The 23807-nt window shown below is 36.7% G+C and overlaps 1 protein-coding gene across 1 annotated transcript in view; it reads left to right on the top strand.

Moving 5' to 3' along the window:
* Position 1: 1 nt before the first annotated feature.
* Positions 2–23807, top strand: part of NBAS (neuroblastoma amplified sequence) — a gene marked incomplete at its 5' end in the record, with an annotated part of 193399 nt that continues 169593 nt past the window's right edge. Inside the window, 11 exons of the mRNA XM_026079059.1 lie at positions 2–73; positions 3198–3252; positions 3989–4025; positions 5782–5859; positions 7260–7307; positions 8389–8432; positions 9735–9868; positions 10679–10812; positions 10926–11024; positions 20338–20476; positions 21274–21339. Coding sequence (XP_025934844.1) covers positions 2–73; positions 3198–3252; positions 3989–4025; positions 5782–5859; positions 7260–7307; positions 8389–8432; positions 9735–9868; positions 10679–10812; positions 10926–11024; positions 20338–20476; positions 21274–21339 — 906 coding nt within the window. The remainder of the gene's footprint in view (positions 74–3197; positions 3253–3988; positions 4026–5781; positions 5860–7259; positions 7308–8388; positions 8433–9734; positions 9869–10678; positions 10813–10925; positions 11025–20337; positions 20477–21273; positions 21340–23807) is intronic.

Genomic DNA, 23807 nt, shown 5'->3' with positions numbered 1-23807 from the left:
GGGCGGCGAGGAGGAGAACATCCTCTACGACTTGCTCGTTAACACCGAGTGGCCACCAGAGACGGAGGTGCAGGTGAGTGTCGCCCCGGCCGGGCCGCGGCGCGGCGCGGGGGACCGGCCACGTCGGCGGGTGGGGTGGGGCGGGGCGGGGAGGGAGCCGGGCTGTGCCCCGCTGCCCGGGCAGCTGCGGCGGCGGGAGGCCGCTGTCCGCCCGGCGAGGGGCTGGGAGGGAGCCTCCCTCTGGGGAAGGCGCCTCTGCTGCCGCGCTGCCCAGCCCGGCCCTGCGTGGGCACGGCGAGGGGGAGAGCAGCGGGGCAAGCACGGAGCCCCGTGCCCTGTGGTGGTCCTGCCTCTGCCCCGCTCCGTTTCGATGGCACTTAATTCGTGCACTGTCACTCGTGTATGTGCCACCGGGTTTTCCGTGAAAGCTTTCTTGCTCTCTAGGTGTGACTAAGGCGTACCAGGTTTTACTGTCGAGCAGACGCAAGGAGGGGCTGTAGCAAACTTCAGGCGCGGTCTGCAGGGACAGCTGTACTGAGAGCGATGGGAACTGCACCGTGACTGCTTGGCCTTTATCCAGTTTACTTTGCATGAGACAAATTAGTTCACCCTCCAGACTTTTACAACAGAATGCTACTTGATTATACCTGTATTTTGAGAGGGCTGAAAAGAGTTAAGAGGTATATCATTTTGTGTGTGTAGATGGCACACAGGTAGCTGACAAAGCTTTAAAGATAGGAACACGTTACTCCTGTATTGTAAGATCCTGCTTGTATTCTAKCTTTCCATGAGTCAGTGGAAAAGCTCAGATGCTAAGGGTTTGCTTTTTCATCTTTTCCAAGCAATATGCTGAGTTAGTTGCCTCTATTTCTATTGCTGTCTGCTTTGGACATATAAGATGCAAGGAATGTAGTCTTATTGCTTGTACTGGGCTTTCAAGCCCACTGCATTTGTTATAGTGTTTTTAGTTAGGAAAATACATTATGGAAGTATTTTAACAGGGTTTTATGCTTAATAGGAACTTTTGAACAGAGRATATGGCAAAACATCACAGACAAAATAATGCTACTCATGATTACTAAAACCATTCCCATATAAATAGCTTTTTGTTTGCCAGAAAGACATCATGTTTGTTTTTTTTTTATCTTGCATTCTAAATCCTCAGTTGCTGCCATAGGAATAGGTGTTTGACAAAAATAGTTGCAGTGTTATCAATTGATAACATATTGGATTAGTCATGTAGATAAATAGACAGCTGCATCCGTTTTTATTTAACTTTGTTTTGAGAGATGGTCAATACTATTTCCCCCCCCCCCCTCTTTTTAGTAATAGATGAAAGATTTGCATATCTGAAAATCCTAAGGAGGCCTTAGGTGTAGGGGCCCATGAGACTGTGGTTCTACAATTGTACAAATGGGAAAACTTTTGCTGACCAGCATCCTTTCTCTTCTGCTGTCATTGGTATTCTTGAAGTTGTACAGTGGATGGAACTGACTAGTTCGAGAATGAATTTTCTTGTTTTATCTGCTTCTGTTGGGTGGTCATACAAGCACTCATGTAGGTATGAGGGAGTCAGGAATGTGTCGGTAAAAGCAGAGGGAAGTGTGAGACCTCTCTTCAGCAGCAGCGTGGGTATGCCGGTTTAAAGTGATCGTGGAACCACAGCATGAGGGTTCTGACCCACCCCAATTACTGGAATTTCTAAGCAACATAGAATTCTGCTTGTCAACTTGATCAAATGTTACAGGCTATTTTAAACTCATCATTTCTTTCTTACTTACTATAGCTTCAAGATAATTACCATTTTAAATGGCAGAATTAGAAAGGCCTGGAAATGTTACGTTTTGTGGTTTGTTGGAATTACAATTTTTTGAAGACTGTCAGAAGACAAGGATACTTTCAACATGCGCTAAGGCTTTAGTGGAAAATTGATTTTACACTGACATACACAGGCAAACAGAAATTTTGTCAGTGTGATTGAGTGTTTGTCTTAAAGTGTCTTAACAATAATATTATTTAGGTGGTTGTGCCTTTCCTCTTGGAACATCAGTCTCTAACTCTGGTTTGTTCACACTGTGCACTGTACAGGAAAAAGTCACAAAAACAATTCCCACCTTATTTCTTATAGAACCAAATGGTTTGGAATGACTGAGGTGGGGAATTGCAGAAAGGGAAAGGAAGTTAAGTTGAATGTTACACTGGGAAATCAAATTAAATTTCTACCTACACAGTCTTGCAGGAYACAAAACAAGGCCTTAAACTATACCCCCCACAGGTCTCTATTGCCTTTTCTTTATTTTTCTGTATGTCATCTGGGATGATTCAGTTTTGATTGCAGAAGTGCTGAGCAATTCCAACTGTAATTACAACCATTGGAAGCTCCCCCTGTGATGAGAGTTTAAAGTTCTGTTAAATTCAAAACACTTAAAACTGGCATTTCTTAAGTTGGACCCCATATTGGCTTTAATCTTAGATCTTGCTAGTATTCTCATTTACATATATTATGTTTCYGGAGAAATATTTTATTTGGGGAAATTAACAGACTTTTGTAAAGATCACATACAGAGAGGTGACAAAACCAGAGAAAAGGCTGGTGAGAAAATCAAGCAGTCTGTACTCATTGCAGTGATATGATTGTATATAACAAGCTCTTCAGGAATCCCAAGGTATATGATGAGAACAGAAAGAATTATTGAGTTGTTAATCATTGCAAAGAGCGAATGAGGCAGTGGTTCTCTGACTAAGGTTGCAGGGGAAGACTCATAGAATCATTTAGAACTGGGGAAAAACAAGCGGACTGAACTTACTCTTTTCTACAGTAGGCATATGCAGTCTGTATTCCTAGAAAGAATAATTCCTCGTCTATATGCCGTAGAAAGAATGATTTATAATACGTTACAAGAGGACATAGTCACAAGTCAATGGCTTTTATTACTACCAAAGACTAAGGGAAAGCTGTATCAATAGACACCTGTAGTAATATTATGTTTATTAGAACTTGGCTTTTATTGAAAATATTTGGTTATATAGCCTGTTTTGTCTTATGCTTTTAATATGAAGTTGGAAGTAATTGCAGGTAAACATAAAATTTGTAGACTAGCCCACAGCTTAAATTAATTCACTGAATATATGCATGAATACTATAATTAAGCTAAAATGTATAATGCAGTGTTTGACCATTACTGTTATAATTGCAGCCAAGAGGCAGCAAAAAACATGGTGCATCATTTATCATCACTAGAGCAATTACAGGTAAATATGACTGGTTTTTATGTTTATGACTTATAAGAATGATGTGTAGGTTGCTTGTTTAAAAAAAAAACACAAACACTTTCTGTTCTATGAAGTGACTAGTGTAATGGAAATAGAGCACAGGCTGGGTTTTCAGAAAGTTGTTTTCTGATTATCAATACTGTTAAGTTATTTTAATTTTTGTCTGCTTTTTTGCCTCCATTAACCTATGGGGGGCAGACTAATAAAATTTACATTTAAGGAGTTTGGAAGCCCTGTTGTATTTTGCAAAATATTGTTGAGGGKTTTTTTTGTGTTTCATTTGTCTTTTTGTTTGTTTGTTTTGTTACCAGCCCTTGTCTAAAAAAGCCCAAATAACAAACTCAATTCCGTAAGGAAGCTTTACATCATGATCTGATTATGTTAATATTCAGCACTTGATTTATACAGTAACTGAATTGGATTTTCATCCCTCAGGCATTTCTCCTAGAATATCCAGAGATGTGTAGAGACTTTTGATTTGCCATTTCCATTTACTTTGGTAATATAAGGATTCATTGGCCAAAGAAAATTAAGTGTGTGTTTTTTGTTGTTGTTTTTGTTTGTTGTTGTTGTTGTTGTTGTTTTTCCCCTCTGCTTTAAAATGTTTCTTTCTTTCCAGGGAATTTCTTGCATTCTGTGTGCAGTAAGCTGGGAACTATCTTTAAACAGTCAAAAATGTAATTCTTGCTGCCTTTTTTTTTTTTTTTTCCCATAGGCCCTGCATTGTTTTTGCTTCGATATATCCGGTACAGGTAGGTTTGAGGAGAATAATGCTTAATATTTTTATTTGGTAATATTTTTGTAGCTTTTTGGTTTTATTGGAAAGTTATTTTTAATGACACTAAAACTGAACACTGCCTAAAATATTGCTGAACGATACTTAGAATATGTGTCTCTCCTCTTGAATTTGAATTGTAACCACCTGGGTCACAGTTGAAGCCTGTCTTGAAAATAATCAAGATGTATACTGGTTTCCCTCTTATCTTTTGTCAGTAGCTAAAATAAGCTTCCATTTGGAGCATTATCTTTCCCAAAATACATATTTATCCCCCCGCTCCAAAAGAGACATAGCAAATGAAGCTGTTTGTCTGTTTGAGCAACAAATGGCATACCCGTCAGGTCTGACACCATGACAGTATTTGCTTCCATTTAAGTCGTAATTTGAATACACACACACATACACACACACACACACACACATACACACACACACACACACACATACACACACACACGGGGTTTTTTGGCAGTTGACACTGTCATACAAAACGCTTGATAACACCTTGAGCAACAGGCTTAAACAGTCATACCATTTATAACTTCTGTTTCAAAAGTCCCTTAAACAATTTTCAGAAACATATTGGGGGATAAATATAATGTTATTTGAGAATTCCTAGTCTGTGGTTATACAACCCTGTTGATACCCTTAGCATGGCTGAAGATATCAGTTCTTCCTTTAGAGGTATATTGTTGTTGGCTTCTTGGGAAACAATCCTACAGTCAGCAGCATCTTTCTCTTCTAGGCAATGCCCCTTCCCCCCCTTGCTGGTATTCCACTTTGTTTTGTGTTTTTGTTCTGAGGCTTCTGTTTTGATTAATGGGCTTCATGCAGTCGTACAAGTCTGCCCACAAGGATTCACTTGCAGACAGAATGAGTTCATTTCATCTTCTTTAAAAACAACCAAAACCCCCCAGTAGTTGCATTGGAGACCTGATTATTATTATTTTATTATTATTATTATTATTTTTTGGTAAAGCTTTTGTAATTAATTCTATATGCCATTTTGTATATAAAACATAATTCAGTTTGGAAGGGAGTCCAGGAGGTGTCAAATCCAACCTTCTGAGAAAAACAGGGTGAACACTGAAATCAGGCCCAATTGCTCAGGGCCCTCTCCATCTGGGTCTTGAAAACCTTCAGGGGTGGAGGTTCCACAGCCTCTTTGGGCAGCCTGTTAGTGCTTGACTGTCCTCTTGGTGAAGAATTATTTTTCCTTATGTCAGCTTGGAAACTTCTCTGTTTTAGTCTGAGCACTGTTCCATTTTCATGCACCTCAGTGGCTCCATCTTCTTGGTAACCTCCTCCTAGGTATCAAAGGGCTGCTATTAGGTCCCTCTGAAGCTGTCTCTTTCTTCGGACTAAACAAATATAGTTCCCTCAGCTCTTTCTCGTAGGGCAAGTGCTCCAGTCCCCTAACAATCTTGGTGGCCCTCCAGTTTATCAGTGTCTGTCTTGTAGCATGGGGATCTGAAACTGGATGCAGACCAGTCTAAAGACTGAGTAAGTGATCAGTTCCCTTAATATCTAACTATGATTTCATTACTACAGACCAAAATGCTGTTAGCCTTTGTTGTTGTCAAGGTGTACTGCTGACTCGTGTTTAGTTTGCTAAAACCTCACAGCTGGCTGATGGTTGCCTTTGAAATAAAGTCATTCGAGATGTATATCTCACTTACTGCTTTTTTGTTAGGTGTACATTCTAATTTAGTGTAACATTTTTATTCCAGCCCTGCAAAGTTTACCCTGCCAACTGGACTGGTTCGTCTGGTTAATAAGCAGATCAGCTGGCATCTAGTACTTGCAAGGTAACCAGCTTGTATACTCTTGTGCTTCACCATTTTTGACAGAAAAGATTGCTACATAGTGAATATGTTAACGTGTGTGGGTGTTTTGGTGGTGGTAAGGTGTGTTTTCTTTTTTCTTTTTTTTTTTTTTTTTTAAGCAAGAAAATACGCAGTCTTATATAGTCTGTGATCTGCTAGAGCTTTTTTGAGTTGGGAGGAGGTTGTGCGGCATAGCTGCTGTATTCAAGTATATAGTGGATACTGTGGGAAAAACCTAAAAAGAGATTCAGTACTATGTTCCCTGAGATAGGAAAGGAACTAGCATCATTAACTTTTCTCCAGTTGTACCAATTATCACCAGTGTGGGATTTTTTTTTTTTTCCCTTCTACTTTCCTCATTGGCAACAATGCTGAGTTAATAGCATGCTGAAGGTATTGTTATTCTCCTTGGTCAAAGGAAATACTGGAGGTTTTCACAGGCAGCAGATTGACCTTTCCTTAGGCTGTCTAGGGACTTCCACAGTGTTTCCCTTCTCTTAATACATCCTCTCACTTGTATCTGAATGTCCTTCCAATTTTTTGAGGAAAAGTGATTAGCAATGTAATCCTTTTGCTGGGATCATATTCATGACTGTTGAATTTGATCTCAAAACTTGCAGGGTGTGTAATAAAAACTGCATATTTTAAAAAATGTGAAAAATGAGTGCTTCGAGAGACCTTCAAGACCTGTTGGTATTGTGTGCTGAGGGGAGAAATAAGAATTCCTGGACTAGGAGCAACTGTTTTGTAGTAATTTTAGCAGCATCAGTTGAATCAACGCTTTTTTTTTAATAAGCGTAAACTTATACAGAAAAATGGTTCAATGACATGAAAGTAGTTTGGAATATGTTTACTTATTATGTTTAACTAGATATGATCAGTAGTTCAGCAAGATTTCTGTATTGTTGGAGGAGATGATGATTCTTTGAAGGAGGCGATGGTCCTCACTGATGAAACTGGCATGTTGTGCAGTGTTGTATGTTAGGTACAAAGCAGAGGAGACCTCCGAAGGAGATCACCTGACTTCCTGAAGTATGATAGTTGTTTATTGCACATAAAACAATACATAGTTTCAAATACTACTGGCTTAAAATTTTCCATATGCAACATCTGGTTCTGACCTTTTATGTACAAGATTCTAGACATTGTTTCTGTTTTCTTGGTGCTGCTGGAAAAGAGACACAGTGATGCATATGTTTGTGACATGAAGGGAATTCTGTTAATATCACATTTTTGCATAAAAATTGGTATTTCACAACTTATTTTGATTTGTGAAAGAGAACTTGAATTTATCCTTACAGAAAAGTGCATAGAACTCTGATCCACAGTCTGCAAGAGTGATCTTTAGTTGAACTTTCACATCTTTGTTTTTCCTCTTTCAGCAATGGTAAACTGTTGGCAGTTGTTCAAGACCAGTGTGTAGAAATCAGGTAACTTAATACTGCTTATCACTTAACAACCCCAGTTGTAGAGTTTTGAGAAAGTATTTCTGCTGTTTTACTAACCATACTTTAAAGATATTTCTATTCTTTTAGAGTGTTATGTACATTCTACAAGTGAGCTATGGAATAATCATCATTCATTATAACTCAGATACCTTTGGTTTCTTTTTAATTCTTGGCCTTCCCCCCTGCCATGACCCTCCCCCCCCAAAAAAAAAAAAACCCAACAAACCAAAAAACTGTGTTATTTCATTTTATAAGATATGGATGAGGAAAAACTCAAATTGCTTTAAAGCACTAAACTGAATTCATGGTCTTTCTAACCTTTGCTCTTTCATTCCTCTTTAAAATCATTATGGGAGAGTACAAATGAAGTGGGACAAGAAGCTATTATTCTACTGCTCTGTAGAACAGCTGGCACATGTGTAATGCTTCACCTGATTTTAAAAATAATATGAATTGCATTAAGACTYGTGCTTTCCTTTTCTCCACCACTGTCTAATAGCAAGCCCTCCTTTGCTAGTTCAAGAACACATTTAGCTGTACAGCAGATCTTGATTGAGTGTGTTTACTTGTTTCCACAAAAATCCATTTGCTAGAAGGTCAGACCTTCTATTTATATGTAAAAGAAGCAAGTATATGAAAATTGTTCAGCCAGAAGTGGTGTGAACACCATAAATGTCAGCTTACAGACTATGAAATAAATTTTATTTTCCAACTATAAAAATATAACTGTATTCTTTCATTGTTGCTAAAATAGTAACCTAGAGGATTCTGACTTTTTTTTTTAAAGTTACCTGCTGAAGTACTCGAATGCTGCACTAGTGTTTTGAACAGCATTACTACTAAATGGGGGATGGTGTTATTTATATGTTGGAAGGAGAATTCTTAAGGTACTGCTAGTTATACTAGCTGCCTAAGGATGAAGGCTACTATTTGCCTTTTTGAATAAGTAAATACATGCAAATCTTTGAATTGTGCACTTGGAGTATTTTTATAGTATTTTATTTGTTCTTCAGAATTGAATAGTGCTTTTTGTCTAAATCCATAATTGAGTTTTATTCTGCAGGTCTGCAAAAGATGACTTTGGATCCACTGTTGGAAAATGTCAAGGTATGCAATACGGTAACCTCTACAACTTAGTTTCTTCATTGTTTATTATTCATGTATTGCTAAGCATTGTTGTTTCCTTACCCTTTAAGATAACCTTCTGACTTCTTAAAAGCATTGGGGAGATCTACTAATTTCTCTTTGATTAGTTTCATTTTTCCCCACCTTTTCTTTTTGTGGCGATTAACATACTGACCTTGAATCTGAAGTGAAATGATACTTAAATTAATGGTTTTTGGTGCCATATTGGGTGTCAGTGCCCAACCCTGCCCGCAAGCTATGCTTGGACAGTATTCAGTTGTGCTTTCATTAGTGTTAAAATGAAGATAGGTATCCTGCAATTCTTGATGCAATTAACTTTTTTTTTTTTTTTTTGAGATTCTGTTTCTTTTTCCTCTCTTGATCGCTACCTCCTCACATGTTAAATATAACTTTCAAAAGCAGGTAGATGAATGAGGGTCTATCAGGAAATGAGTGTTGTTGGGCTAGAGATTCCCAATCACATAAATCACTTTTTAAAAGTTAATTTAAAGCTTATTTGAATTGTCATGCACTATTTTTAAATATTTCCTATAAATCCTGTGGAAACCTGAAAAAGGGAACTTGTTGTAAAAGTGCAATGGGATGACAGCAAATGCTATGAAGTTGGTGTGATAGGATAAGGTTCTGTAATGTTTGTTAGAATAACTATCAGTGATTTCGTGATGATGATACATGGTGCCCTGTATGGCCTTTACAGTGCTCTTGCCAGCAAATTAGGCATAGATCTTTTAAATTTTTGTTTCTCTCTTTGTTGTAATACATGTTGTTTCCTGTTGGTGTACAACTTTGGATCCTGATAAGTATAATGGAATGGGCTGTTTCTAATACCTTGCCAGCTCTTTGCTGATTAACCAGACTGAACACTTATTTCCAGGAGGCAGGATGTTGTTCAGTTAATACAGATAATAAGTATTGTAATAACTTTGTTAAACAAAGAAAGCTTTTACGAGAAATCAAATTTATAGGTATAAAAATGCTTTGTTTATGTTCTCTTATACCTTGCTTTGTTTGAAAGGGGCAAAAAAAATCTACAAGTGATACAATGTTTATAAAAAGTGTGTGCAAAGGAATATACTAACAATGTAAAGACATCTAATAGTTGGAGAGTCAGTGGATGATTGGAGATCATTATGTGGTGCAATGCCATTCATTTTGTCATGATTCAAACTGTGGCCATTGGTAGGTGAATACCAGTTAAGTACATGTTACAGTGTTAGCAGGAAACTATCTCTCTTTTTAAGAACTTTTTTTCCTTTTTTATAGTACCAAAAGATCCTAACCCACAGTGGAGGCGTGTGGCGTGGAGCCATGACTGTACATTGCTCGCTTATGCTGAAAGCACTGGAACAGTAAGAGTGTTTGACCTAATGGGTAGTGAGCTTTTGGTCATTTCACCAGTAAGTACTCTCTCTGATTAAATTTAAATGCAATAAAACTCCTTGTAGTAAGAAATGGTAATCACTCTGTCTTTTTTTTTTATTTTTTTATCATGGCATACTTTGGTACAAAGCCTTACAATATGAATACTAAGCAGAAATATATTATGAAGTGTTTATCATGTGATGGGTATATTATAGTTAATTAAACTCAGATCATGCATCGCATGCGCAAAGCATATCAGCTTGGTGTTGTACCTAGTCAGAATCTTCACCTCTGTTTTTCCTCAAAATTGTGGTAGATCTGCTGGTACATCAAATACTGAAATTACAGTATCATCTACTTAGAATGTGTGCAAATGATTGCAGTGACACCTCAACTTTCCCAGTATTCCTTCATGGAAGTGTTGACCTATTATTATGCAGTTTGTATGCAGATTCTGTTGTAAATCAAGAAAATATTGCTGCTTGAGCAATTTGAGAAGACTTCTTTTGTATGAGGAAAATACAATTGCTGTTGACTTGCCCAACAGAATATACTTCATATTTTACATATTCAAAGATTGCATTAAGCTAATTTGGGGGATTTTCAAAGTATGTTTCCTTAGTGTGTTCTTAGCATACCTTGTATTAATAAAACTTCTTTAAAATCAAGATCAAAGGATGTGTGTTCTCTTTGTAATAAAATCTATGAACAACTTCTTCTGTTAGCTTTTTTTAATACACTTTTTATAGAATAGAGTAAATTTGACTTGTAGTTCTTTCAGTAACTGAAGCACTCTTCTCCTCCTCTCCTCTGCCTTACTTTCAATGTCTGTCTTTTGGGTAAAGACAGCAGGTTTTCCAGGAGATCTTAGTTATGCTATCGCTGGATTAATCTTCTTAGAATACAAAGCAAGTGCACAATGGTCAGCTGAACTGCTTGTCATTAATTATCGTGGAGAACTGAGAAGTTATCTTGTAAGGTAAGCATAAGTTTTGRCTTGTTCTGAGAAGGTACCACAAATTTTAAAAGAACTTTCCACTATTTAAAAATATAAATCTGAAATAATATACTTATCTTTTTCCCCATACATAGTGTTGGAACAAATCAAAGCTTCCAAGAAAGTCATAGTTTCAGCTTTAGCAGCCATTATGGCCATGGAGTAACTGCTGTTGTTTATCATCCTGGTCACAGGTAAGTGTTCTGTTTGCTACCTGCCAATAATATGGAAATAATGAATAATAGTGGCAAAATAGACATTAAAGTGTGTTGCATGTGTTAAAGAAGAGGAGGAAAAAACCATCTATTACTGATATTTAGTGACTCAGAAGTAACAAGTCATATATCACTTACTTTTGAAAGAGGTCCTAGTTGGCGATGTTGCTTTACTAATGGACTAATAATGTGTAAAGATACTGAATAAAATACAGTTGTTTGAATGACAAAGTTGGGACAGTCACAGACATAACAAATGGCATCTAGTGTGTTTATGAACTCTAGGAGAACTATCTATAGACATCTGTCTTTCATGATTAGTGCATAATGTCTTCATTAAATTAATATTAAAAAGTCTACAAGAGTCTTTGCACTACAATTAAGCCTTGTATATTACTTTTCTAAAGGCAGTAAAAACTATTAAGAGATATATTGCATGGACTTTCAGAGATTTTTCTTAATAAAAGGTTTTTGGGCCTCAAACTAATAGTAATTATTATCAAATACAGCCCTCAGCTCTAAAAATAAAAAATCAGGATGTATCCTTTGCTGTGTGAGTACCGTGCAAAAACAGGATTTTTAGAATGTCAGAATTGGTTTCAAAAGACATTTGTCAATTTGAAGGGGGGAAAGGCTGGGGCATATGTTTTTTGGTGTGTGTGTGTGGCACAGATACCAGACATGAAAGGTGGACTAATTGGCTGCCTGCTCTTAAACTGGATTTAGTTGGAATATTTGCTGGTTTGCCAAGTATTTCTATTAAAAAATATATGTATCTGCTTGCTATATGTTTTCAATACATGTGTTTCAGTACTGGGGAGGGGTAGACAAATTCAGCAACTTATTTTCTATTTATTTTCAACTGTAAGAACTGAACTTCTTTCTAGATATTTTCCTTCTATTAGAACTACAAAGATTGAATTTGTCAACAGAATATATTATTATAATCGCTGCATGTTTTTAWCTGAAATTAGACTTGGCTGCAGAGTACTAGAGGAAACTTATTGTTAGAAACTTGTTCTCGTATTTGAACGTTAAGTGAGCTGTCCTATCTTAAGAAAAAATGGTTATTAGTGAGAACTAATGTTTTTCTAGCTTGTTACTTGAGAGATCAATTTTGAATATGATTTCTTTTTTTCTATCTTGTTCCTGTTTAACAATTCCACACGATTCATATTCATTATCTAAATCTAGAGTTTCAGGATAATAGGTCAGGGTTATGAAGTTCTGGCAGAGCTACCTCAACAGGCAACAGAACCTATTCATTCTTTCCTTCGATCAGGCTAGGGTTAATGTCTCTTGATACTTGCCTCCAAAGCTATCTTTTCTGCTCCTAATGTTGGGAAAGAGACTTGTTCAGACAGTTGCAAAGAACACTGGTTAATGTTCAAAGTATGGTCAAATTATTAAATTATTCTGATAACACATGGATGTGTTTCATTTTTTGGAGGAGGAGTTTCTAGGCAAACGACATCATCTGCTATAACAGTTTGACAGTTCTGAACCCACAAACAGGAGAACAAATAGAAAGTCGTTTGGCACAGTTGCCAACCGAGTAGTCAGGACATTGCTTTGTGTATACAAATGACAAAATCTTGCCACAGCAGTTTATAAGAAGAAAGAAAYGAGAAATTTTGCATTTTCTCGTTCTTCTCTTCCCTCCTGAGAAGTAATAATTTTGGTTCTCCTGCTATTCTTATATCATCTTAGTCTTGTGTGTTTAAATTTGATACTAGTGTAAAGTAAAAGAGCAGGAGACAATGTTGTTTTTGTGCTTAGAATATTTTAATCAAAATATTAGTAATTAAAGTTAACTTTATGGAAGTTTATGGTTGACAGACTTTTTATTTTGTGTATATTTCTCATTTTCTATGGAGAGAACTGCCTTTTTCTTGCATGAAAACACGTGATTGTAGCTGCTGCCGAAATAATAAGTTTGCGCGAAGTTTGTGGAACACACATTCRGGAACTCTTTCCTGGTTAAAAACAAATATTATGGCTGATTCCATGGAATTACGAATATTCAAATAGGATTGGATGTGATGATCATAGTATCTTCTGTTATGTGCATTCAGTAGAATTGCTTAGTAGAACTGAAAAATTTATACCAGAAGGATTGCGATGGAAAGCAGAAAGAAATGATACATTGCCCCTCATGTAGGCAAATCTTTTTTCTTCTGGATTTTGAATTTACTCTGCGTTAGAAAACTTCAACCAGAGACTCTGCTCATCATTTTAGAGCTCTCTGATGTCAAATACAGAAGTTGAACAGTCTTTCTATCAAAAAAAAAAAAAAAAAAAAGAGGACTTGGAGGGAGGCAATTTTCTTAAGTTGTGCAGTAAAGAAAATTATATGTGAACAGATCACACTATTGAAAATGAAATCTTTAATCACTTATCTTATATGCAACTTGGTCACTTTGTGCTTTCTTGTATTTTACTTTTAGATGGTGAAGTAATAACTGGTCTATCTCTACTGCTTGTAAGCACTGACTTACCGCTCTCTATGTAGCTATGTAATTGCCTATTTCTTATTGAACTGCAGTAAAATAGCACTCAAGAACTTATACTTTTAAAATAATTTGGGGAAAAGTATAATCTTGAGTTTCACTGCTGCTGAAAAGATATCTGTATGTTAGTGTTACCATGTGATCCATCCTTCATATTTAATGGAATTTAGGGTACACTTTAGTTGACAAAATGTAAGTTTCTGCTTCAGGGTGAGTTGATGGCAGTCTAGCTCTCTGCAGACTCTAGTGCAAAGTTTGATAGCTTGCTAATTTGGGGTATCTTACACTGGAGGTTAATGTCTTACTTCAGGTTTATCTGCAGTTTTTACAGATGTCCAGTATTAGAGCCTAAAATGTAATAGCTATGGTAGATAAGGAGTTTGGGTTCAGTTTGAATTTGCTTGTCATTGCAGCAAAATTGATGACAGAAGAATTGCATGAAAGTCTTAAGTTCTCTTTGAAAGCCTACATTGAACTTGCTCCCCGTGAGACCAGTATATATTTGTTATCTTCAGCACAAATTCATGAAAATTTCTGAAAATGGGTGAATATGCCCTGCAAAAGGGCAGCCGAGCTTTTTGATTAACTGGCCCAAGTTACAGAATCACAGAATCATTAAGGTTGGAAGGGGCCTTTTGGAGATCTTTCACTGCACCCTTCCCCCCCCCCCCCCCCACGCCTCAATTTTGAGTATCTTAAAGGATGGAGACTCCACAGTCTCTCTGGACAACCTGTTCCAGTGTTCAGTCATCTGCAGTAAACAACAAAAAAACAGTTGTCTGTTTAAACTGTGCTCATTGCATCATGTCCTGTCCCTGGCCACCACTGACAGGAGTCTGGCTCTGTCGTCTTAACCTTCTTTCCCCTCCCCGAATCAGATATTGATAAACATTAAGATCTCCTCTGAGCCTTGTCTTCTCCAGGCTAAACAATCTCAGCTCTTTCAGCATCTCCTTGTATGACAGATGCTCCAATCCCTTCGGCAACTTTATAGCCCTTTGCTTGACTTGCTACAGTATGCCCATATCTCTCCTGTATATGTGGTATGGTATATTCTTCCTCAGACTGAGACTAACTTTGTTTTATTTACTTACCCCCCCCACCAAAAAAAAAAAGTAAACAGAAAAAAAAATCTCTTCTTGCTATTCCCAGGCTGCCTGTCAACTGTTGTTATTTTGGAGTCATCTTCTGTCTAGTCCTGAAAAAAATAATTGGTAAACAAGACCAGATCTTTGCTGAGGCTCTCAGGAATACCTTTCATTTTCTTTTGACACCAGTTATGCTATTCATCTTAATAGTTCCTGCCTTTGCTGTTSAATTTTGCTCTCTGTGAAAAGCTTTTTAAAATTTAAGTACATGCTGCGATGATGAATTCTTTTGCTATCCTGAGAGGTGGCTTTTTTGACTTGAGGTTGAGCTTTGCATGTATCTAAATTGATATGACATCTTAATTCCAGCTGTTATTGAGTTTCATGTATCCTAAAAGATGCTTCTAAATTATGAATACGTTGCACTATATGTGACAGTTTTTCCAAAATTTCTGTGAAAAGATTTATCTTGAGAGAATTTGAGAGCTAGTTCAGGCAATTTTAGAGCTGCTGCTGTTGCTACTATTGACAATTCTTCTCTTGCTCTTTATGTTGCTATTTGTCTCTTAGTCATCTCTGGCACTGTATGGTCAACTGTAATTGAATTTTTGTCACTGCTGTTGAAATTTTTAATTCAATGATGTGTTTCATTGGAAGTTGGAGCTTGTGGAAGAAGTTGAAATTCCTATGGATGGACAAGGCTACAGGTTAATTTTTGATTACTAGGAGTTGATAGCGGTGCTGTCATGAGTAACTGTTTGCAGTCATTATGCTGATTTTAACTTTTTTTTTTTTTTAATGCGTTTTGTTGTGGCACCACTAATCTGCTAATACTTGGTCAGACTGTGAAGAAGACTCATGTGAAACTTGGTTCCTGTGTTGAAAAAGTTAGAAAATTCATCACTTTATGTGTAATGATCTGTGTAGCATTGATCTAGCCAACATCTTTCAGAGTATTAAGCTGTGATACCAAACTGTGTGCTACAAATTCTGGTCAGATGTGAGCATGCAAATGAGTGTATGCCCATTTTAGCTAATAGAGAATAAACTGCATCATGCACAATAGGGTAGATAGGTTTTAGACAAAATACTTATCAGAGCTGCTACGTGGGGTTTCATGTGATGTGCTAGGTTCCTGCTAGAAGTTTTTCTTTTGTAGAGATATGTGCTGCAGGTTATTTGAAAATCTGTTATTTCCTTTTTTTTTTTTAACTTTATTTTTTAACAGACCTTCCTCAGAACAATTGTGCAGCATATCTGAAAGCTCTGTTTTGTAGGAGTTGGGGGGCAGTTCTTATGTTTTTTTGATCAGTGGCAGTGTATTAAGCTTCAGTGCTAGAATGATCAAAGGCACAGGAAGGAGGCAGAAGGGAAATGTAAGAATATGTACACAAACAAATTGGACTGTTAACTGTATGGCATTAAATCTGCAAATTCCTCTTCCCAAGTGCCTGCAGAAAAATTGATATTTTAATATCTTGCAGAGTTATTGTAGCTGCTGCTCACTGATTGTACTTTGTGTATTACTGATATTTCCCTTGTCCCTGAAGGACTGATGTTCTTCCCTCCAAGCCTTCCTCAGTTTAAGTCACTTTTTTCTTGAAACAGAAACAAACTGTTCAAATAGTTTCTAGTATCTAGCTGATGTCAGAGTTGAATAAAATTAAACTTGCTACTTCATCTTCTTTGATTTGAATACTTAGTGGTAGGAAGACTTGTTGCTTCTGACTTTGCTAGTTACTTGAGTAGGAGATTGCTTAAACTTTCCAGTAGTAAATAGTTGCCTTTCTATGATTATTATGCTTATTTATTTATTTATTTATTTTTACCAACTCATTTACTCTTTGTGGGTCCCAAAATTAGCGGCACTCTCTGGGAGTGGAGATGGAACTCTTGCTTAGTATGGCTTGTACAACCAAACRCTCTTACCGGTATTTTAGTTTAAAATGGCGTCTCAGTAAGTGCCCCTGACTCCCTGTCCAAATAATTACCTGAGAATTGTGCAGTCAATTGGCCAGAACAAACAGCCGGTGTGAAAGAGAGACAATTGGTGTTGATTGGAAAGTATTCAAATAACATAGAGCGAATTTAGGGTCACTTAAAATGTAAAATTTTTCACATAAAAGGCTTAGTGCAACCCTGTGTTTGTTATTCAGAAATAGAATATATATAATCTAGAAATTCTTTTGTATTTTAACACTAGGGTTGCAGTGTTCATTTGGGAGCCTTCTGTTACGCTTATTTACTGCTTGTTAAACAGAAATTTCATCTGTGTTCCACACAGTGCTGGAGTACAGTTTCCTGTTGCTTTGGTATCCGCTCTGGAGTTTTGTCGCTGATTGTCTAATGTAATATAATTGTCTAATACAATGCTATGCTAACTGTAGTCATCTTCACTAGCTGATCTTCACCACCCAATTGCTTTTGCTAAATATCTGCTGGAAAACTATAGGTGCATTATGCGGCTGCTTTTTTTTTATCTGCTGTTGCTGTAAAGAGCATGTGAAGTTAATTACTCAAAAAGTATGTTTGCTTCCACACGCTATTCATGATGTTTATCAGAATTTGAAGGAGTCTTCATCCACAGATGTTCATGGTAGATTTTGCTGAGTCCGATAGAAATTAGGTTGTTCCTTAACTGTGTGGTTTATTCTTTTCTCGCTGCAAGAAAAAAAAAAAAAGCATGTCATGAATGCGCAGTCAGAGAAGCTTTACATATGACTATTCTACAGTTAAATGGGACATTCTTAAGGGAGAAATGATTAGCACAGCAAGAGTATGCTTTACCCACTGTTTTTAATATAAGAACTTTGCAAAATTATGCGTTTTCCTATTAGTTATGATGGAGACAGTCTCCTGTTGCTACTTTTTTTTTTTATTTAAGAAAATAGTGAAAATGAATTATCTAGAGATAGCAAAACAGAACTTGTTACACCATGAAAAAACAAACTCTGAAAATTTTAACAGACCATAAACATCTTCATGTATGTCTTCATTGCTCCAGTCTCCCCCTCTAGTCTCAGGAGCTTGGGATTTCTGAGGGCCACCCTCACCATTAAAAACTGAGAGGAGGAAAGCATTCAGTACCTCTACCTTTTTGGTGTCCTTTGTCACTTGGGCCCCTGCCCCATATAGCAGTGAGCCCATGTTTTCCCTAGCCTTCCTCTTGCTGCATATATACTTCTGGAAGCCTTTCTTGTTGCCATTCCTGTCCCCTTGCCAGTTTCAGCTCAAGGTGGGCTTTAGCTCTCCTAACCCCATCCCTGCATGCTCAGAGCGTGTCTCTGTGTTCCTCCTGGGTCACCTGTTCCTACTTCTACCTCCTGTATGCTTCCTGCTTATATTTGAGTTTTGTCAGGAGCTACTCGTTCATCTGTGCAGGCCTCCTGCTGCCTTTGCTTGATTTCCTGCTCATTAGGATGGACCATTCTTGAGCTTGGAGGAGGTGATCCTTGAATATCAGCCAGCTCTCTTAGGTCCCTCTTCCTTCCAGGGCCGTATCCCATGGGATTCTTTAAAGTAGGTCCCCGAACAGGCCAAAATCTGCTTTCCTGAAGTCCAGGCTTGTGATCCTGCTTTTTGCCCTGCTCGCCCTTTGCAGGATCCTGAACGCCACCATCTCGTGGTTGCTGCAGCCAGTGACAGAGTTCTGATCTGATGCTRTAAGAATTGAAAATAGATGTTTTTAAATCATAAGTCTTATGTTCATGTAATCTTTAAGTTAGTTCCTTTCTTTAAAAGGCCTGAGCTTGCTTTATAATGTCTGCTTTTACCAATATTATATCAGATTGAATAGAACTAAAATTTGGAGATTTAATTCTTGTAGACTATGTAGCAGCTTTGGTAATTGTATTCTTCCCTTTCCACCAGAGAATGATTGGCTAAAGAAGAAAATAAAACTGCAAATAAGAAAGTTCAGTCAGTCATACCTTCAGTAACGATACTTTAGGGAAAAGGGAAAGTCCCCAGTTTGAAGATAAAGAAACCCCACAAAAGTTTAGAATGTCTTTGTTAATGGACTTTTTTTAGCAACTTAAATACATATGCTTCCAGACCTGTGCAAAGGACCACTCCAAGTGTTTATAAAGAGGTAGTTCTTGTTTTTTGTTTACCTCAAAAAGTAGCTGCTATTTAAAAACAAAACAACAACAAAACCTATAACAAAAAACAGTCCCCCCCAGACTTGCGTGTTTTAAACTGAGCGCTGAATAATTACTGCTATCACAAAACTATTTCTAGACCTTCTAATCAATTCTGGCTTCTTGCAGGAAAAAGAGAGTCATAGGACTTTAATGTTTTACTAAAAAAAATGCTGTTATATTTGGACTTTGGTTAACACATTTAAAAAAAGCACAAACAACAACACACAGCAAGCACTAGTCTTAGTCCATTAGAAATATTAATTTCATGTTGTATGTGGCCATTAAATCAATATCAGTGCTGTTTGGGGGTTATGGCATGAGGAGATTTATTTAGATTGGGAGACTAGTCAGTCATTAAAAAGTACAGAAGGCTCCTTCACTGCTGTGTCAGATACTGTTCTGTTATCTGGGTAGCTGAAATTGGTTAAGATGTTGTTGTACAATAATGTTAAGTTACAGTGAACATTCTTCTGAGAGTACCAAGTGTGCAGATCAACATAATTTCCTGTGGTAAAGTTAGTGTTCATTATATAAGTAGGGGGTTTTCTCCTTCAGATGCACTAAGGAAAAATTCTATCGATTTTCCTGTGTTTGGCTCTTGTAGGAAATGTATGTTTTGAAATATGCTCAAACCACACATGAGAGGTATATGAGCTTCAGCCACTAGGTGGTAGAATATTTCAAGAGTAATGCAAACTTTGAAGACTGAGCAGTGTTCTCCTGGCTGAACTTTTGCCTCTTTCTATCTGTGCCTTTTCTGCCGAGACTTTACTTTTTGATGGGTTGTTCAGTTAAATGACACTTCCAAACAAATTTAGGCCTCTGTTCTCAAAGTCTTTGTCAAAATAATCATCAATTAAATATAAAACTCCTTGTTAATAGTATCAGGAGATTTCAAGGAAAAATGTTTTGATACATTTCAGTGGGAATTGGCACTATTAGCAAGGTTGAGTCTCAGAGTTTTTAGAGTATTGTCTAGCGTGAATAATGAAAAATATTGCCAATTAGAGTGTGCATGCAATAATGTTAGTGTGGCTTTAAAAAACAAAATTGTCTTTACCTGTTTGACTCTTTTTTATAATAGAGAAATAGTTTATTTTACTGTGTTTGTTGTTGTTGTTGTTGTTTTTGTTTTTTAGACTTTGTGTTCAGTTGCCAATGAATAAAATCCTAATGCTTTAACAGAATGGCCAAAGCTCTTCATAAGCTTAAATGATTTGTCATCATTCTTTGAGGGTGGGGGAGAATCTCAAATWTGTAACCCTATCTTGTTTTAATGTTGGGAATCATTGGGAACTGTGCCTTATTTGGAAAGTCAGAGATGAGAACTGATGGAGATAAATGCCACAAATATTACTTGATCAACACTTACGTCTTTTGACTGTGAATGAACACAGCGAAGTTCAAAGCTTATTGGGGCTGTTGGGTGTCTTAAAATACTTGAACTTTTTGGTCAGTTAAAACAAAGCTGCTATAGCTCTGATTTAAGAAAAAAAAAAGCATCTGTTGTCTTGTAGTATATGAAACAATCTGCCTTTTGTTTGTCTTGCAGACTTTTGCTTGTAGGAGGCTGTGAAACAGATGAAGATGGAGTATCTAAAGCAACTGGTTGTGGGTTATCTGCTTGGAGAGTTTTGTCAGGTTCTCCCCATTATAAACTGGTCACTAGTTATGAAGATGACATTAGAACAGTAAGTATATGTCCTCATTTTGTTGGATGAATATTGTCACTGTCAGAATTATCTAATTGGAAACAGCATGGATCTCTTTGCAAAACACTGCATTAAATTCTTTTCAAATTTTTTAAGTTATGATGTGAACTTCTAATAAGGTATCTATTCTCCCTTAGTATCTGTTCATTTTTACTTTTTCTATAGTGATTTGAACTTTTAAGTTCTTGATTTGTCGTTTGTGGATTTTCAAAAGAAAAAAAGTTTGTAGTGCAGAAATACACAAACTCCTCAGTTGTGAACTGGGATATGTGTCACCTGAGTTTGCTGGAGAAAGTCTAGTTAGTTTTGTCTTTTTATTCCTGCATAAACTGAAATATTTATTTCAAATGTGTTGCCTTTTAAGTTTGACTCTTGGCTTATTCAGCTTCTAGTGGAAATAAATGTTTGATTTGGTAACAGCTACCATGTGGCTATACTGAAATCGGTTTACAGTATATTGTAACAAATTCCAGTATTTACTATCACATAGATATCACCAAGTATAAAAGTGAGGTGTTCATTTTATTGCAAATGTGTAGTGCTTTTCTGTGGAACAATAACTACTCATCAAAATGGGAAAATGTAAACAAGCTGATGCCTCTTACTACTTCCCTTGTATTACTTTAAAATTCTGTCAAGTTGCCTATTATAAAGAATCCTGCAATGCAGTATATTATTTCTCAGTTGTTTAATGCTTTGGATTTGTCTTAGTTTTTGGTGCATAAATCAATGTATAAGATTGTCTTTCATTGTATGATATTTTTCTGTTCTTACAGGTACAGAGAAAAGGATTATTAAGGATTATGAATTTAAAATTTTACAGCAGGCAGGGAACAGAACAGGTAATAAGGTCTAGGTCATCCTCAGAAATGTCCTCAGTAACATAATTGTCCATTAATGTCTTCCTGAGAGTCTGATTTGAAAGGAGTTAATTTATGCATCTTAAGAATTAGTACTTCTATAAAGTTTATAAAATAATAGGCTTTCTTTAGCTTTAAATGAGATAGCTTGCCGTTTATGTGTCTTTTTTTGTTGTTAGAGTCTTCTTTATAGTGACTTTAGTTTTATTTATTTATTTCTAAATCCAATTAGTCTATCTGCTGAAGCTCTTAGGAATGTTGGTGTGAACATACTGACAGGAACAGGTCTACGGATGTAGAATTCAATCTTAAATGTGAATTGTTATTCAAAAAGGTAGCTGTAAAAAGCCATCTACTGCTGAGTTAATAAATTGGTAATAACCATAGCCTGTTAGGTATTTCATGTGTTCCAAAAGATCACATGTTCAATTATGACAGTGTTTCTCAAGTTTATACCCAAAGTTATCACTTGGGGGGTAAAAGCTCCCCAAACCCAACCCTCTGTAGTCCCCCACCTCCACCAGAAAGCATACAAAAAAGCCCCCAAAACAGCTCTCCACATAGCCAGATGTTTTCATATTTTGGGGGAATAAAAATGAGTGGTTTTAAATTCATCATCTGTCACTCAAGTAGGGAAAACAGAGATTTCTAATTTGTACAGTCTGTTATGAGGTACAGTGGAAAAATTTTCCTGAATAGCTCCAAGTATTTGAGTCAAGCTTCTACTACCAGGGTGCATCTGGAACTAATAAAACTGCTGATCAGAAACAACTTGTTTTTAATGAACCCTTGGCATGTATGTCTTTATATTCTCTTCTCCTGTAAGTGAGTGTTAAATCTCTATACATTGAGGTACTGACAGGAGGCATTCTCTATATCTCTGATGCTTTGCCTAGAGTACTCTTGGCTTCCTTCTGTATGCCTTAGATCTAGCCAGACAGTACCTTCATCTTCTTCTCTTATCCCCTGTCTACTAGCGGTGTCCAACCTTTTGAAGTTTTGAGATTATATAGATTTTGGAAATGACCTTAGTAGATTCTTGGGGTGTTTAGGTGACTGGTTAGCAGAAGAAATTGGATGCTTGATTGGAAGGGGAAAAGAAGTCTTTCTGAATCTCTCTCAAGGGTGGAATAGGGGGATATTTTCTTTCTTTCATTGAAAATACAGAAGAGAGAAAGCTGAAGCAAATTTCTTAGTGGAAGGTTAGTCTCGATATGACTCTACTAAACTTCAACTTCACTACGCTTGCACTAAATTTACAAAGAAAAGAAAAAACTGTTATTCATCCTTGAACGTCCTAATCCCATTTCAGAGATTTAAATATGTAAGGAATATTTTATATTCTTTGTGAGAAACTGACAATAGTATTGATGGTATGACTGGCTTAGCCACTAGAGGACTTTTTTTATTAGAAGCAGCTGTACTTGGGATTTGATTCTTAGTCTTACTAATTTAAATGACAGTTTTAAAATGGGAAGTGCCAACCTACTGGGGCTTTCAATATCTTGTTCTGCGGTTCCTCTAAGGTAACAAGCTGTTTACCAAGGCAGCATTGCCTATTTTGCCAAAGGACTGTTTAATTTCTATAGATAACAATGCTTGGGATGTGAATTTGAATGTGTTAGTGGCCACCAAATATGCAAATTTAATAGCAGTGGGACTTGTTACTGACTGCTGAGTTAATGCTTAACCCTTGTTATGATCTGTGATGTATACCATTGGTGGCTTATCTGAATGGGATATATAATTTAGGTATACATTTCTAAGACTTTAAAACTCTTTTCTTAGTCCTGTGCACATGCAACTTGACTTGTAAAGAGAATTGCAATTAGTAGCCATGCACCGTTCCTTGGCAAACAATGCAAATTGAAGAATGTAATAGTGTACTCTAGGTGCCTGAGAACATATTCGGAGAACATAAAGAATTATTTACATTAGTAAATTACATAACTTGTTTTAAAATTCTTATTTACATTTCTTTCCCTTTTGATTTAACAAAAAACCCCACATTTTCAACTTGGATTTAAGCAGTGCTCTCAGTTGCAAACCACTGCTGCATGAGAACAGTGAGCAGATTACTTGATCATCATTGTTTCTATAGTATAGGTATAACTTAAAGCAACTTAAATAATTTAAAAAAAACAAAACAAAGAGAATGTTGTCATCTTCAATGGATATTTGCTGGTTACAAGCTCTATAAGCTGTATTAAAATTTACTATCATATGGAGTTCTTTTTTGTGGTTATGGAGTAACTTTTCTGTAGTTTAGTTATGCTGAAGTATTTCCCAAGAGGGGAAGGACTGGCTTAAAAATTGATTAGTTGAAGACTTGGAAACTTTTGAATCCTAAATTTTGTGTCTAATGTTACTGTAGAATGAATCTTTGTCTAGAAACTTTTGAAAGGGAACTGTACTAATAAAATGGGGTTTTAGACTCTCCTCCACTTAAT

The sequence above is a fragment of the Apteryx rowi genome, unplaced genomic scaffold (assembly GCF_003343035.1).
Source record: "Apteryx rowi isolate R43461 unplaced genomic scaffold, aptRow1 scaffold_114, whole genome shotgun sequence".
Classification (NCBI taxonomy): Eukaryota; Metazoa; Chordata; class Aves; order Apterygiformes; family Apterygidae; genus Apteryx; species Apteryx rowi.
Note: the sequence above shows the minus strand (reverse complement) of the source record. Positions and strands in the feature narration are given on the sequence as shown.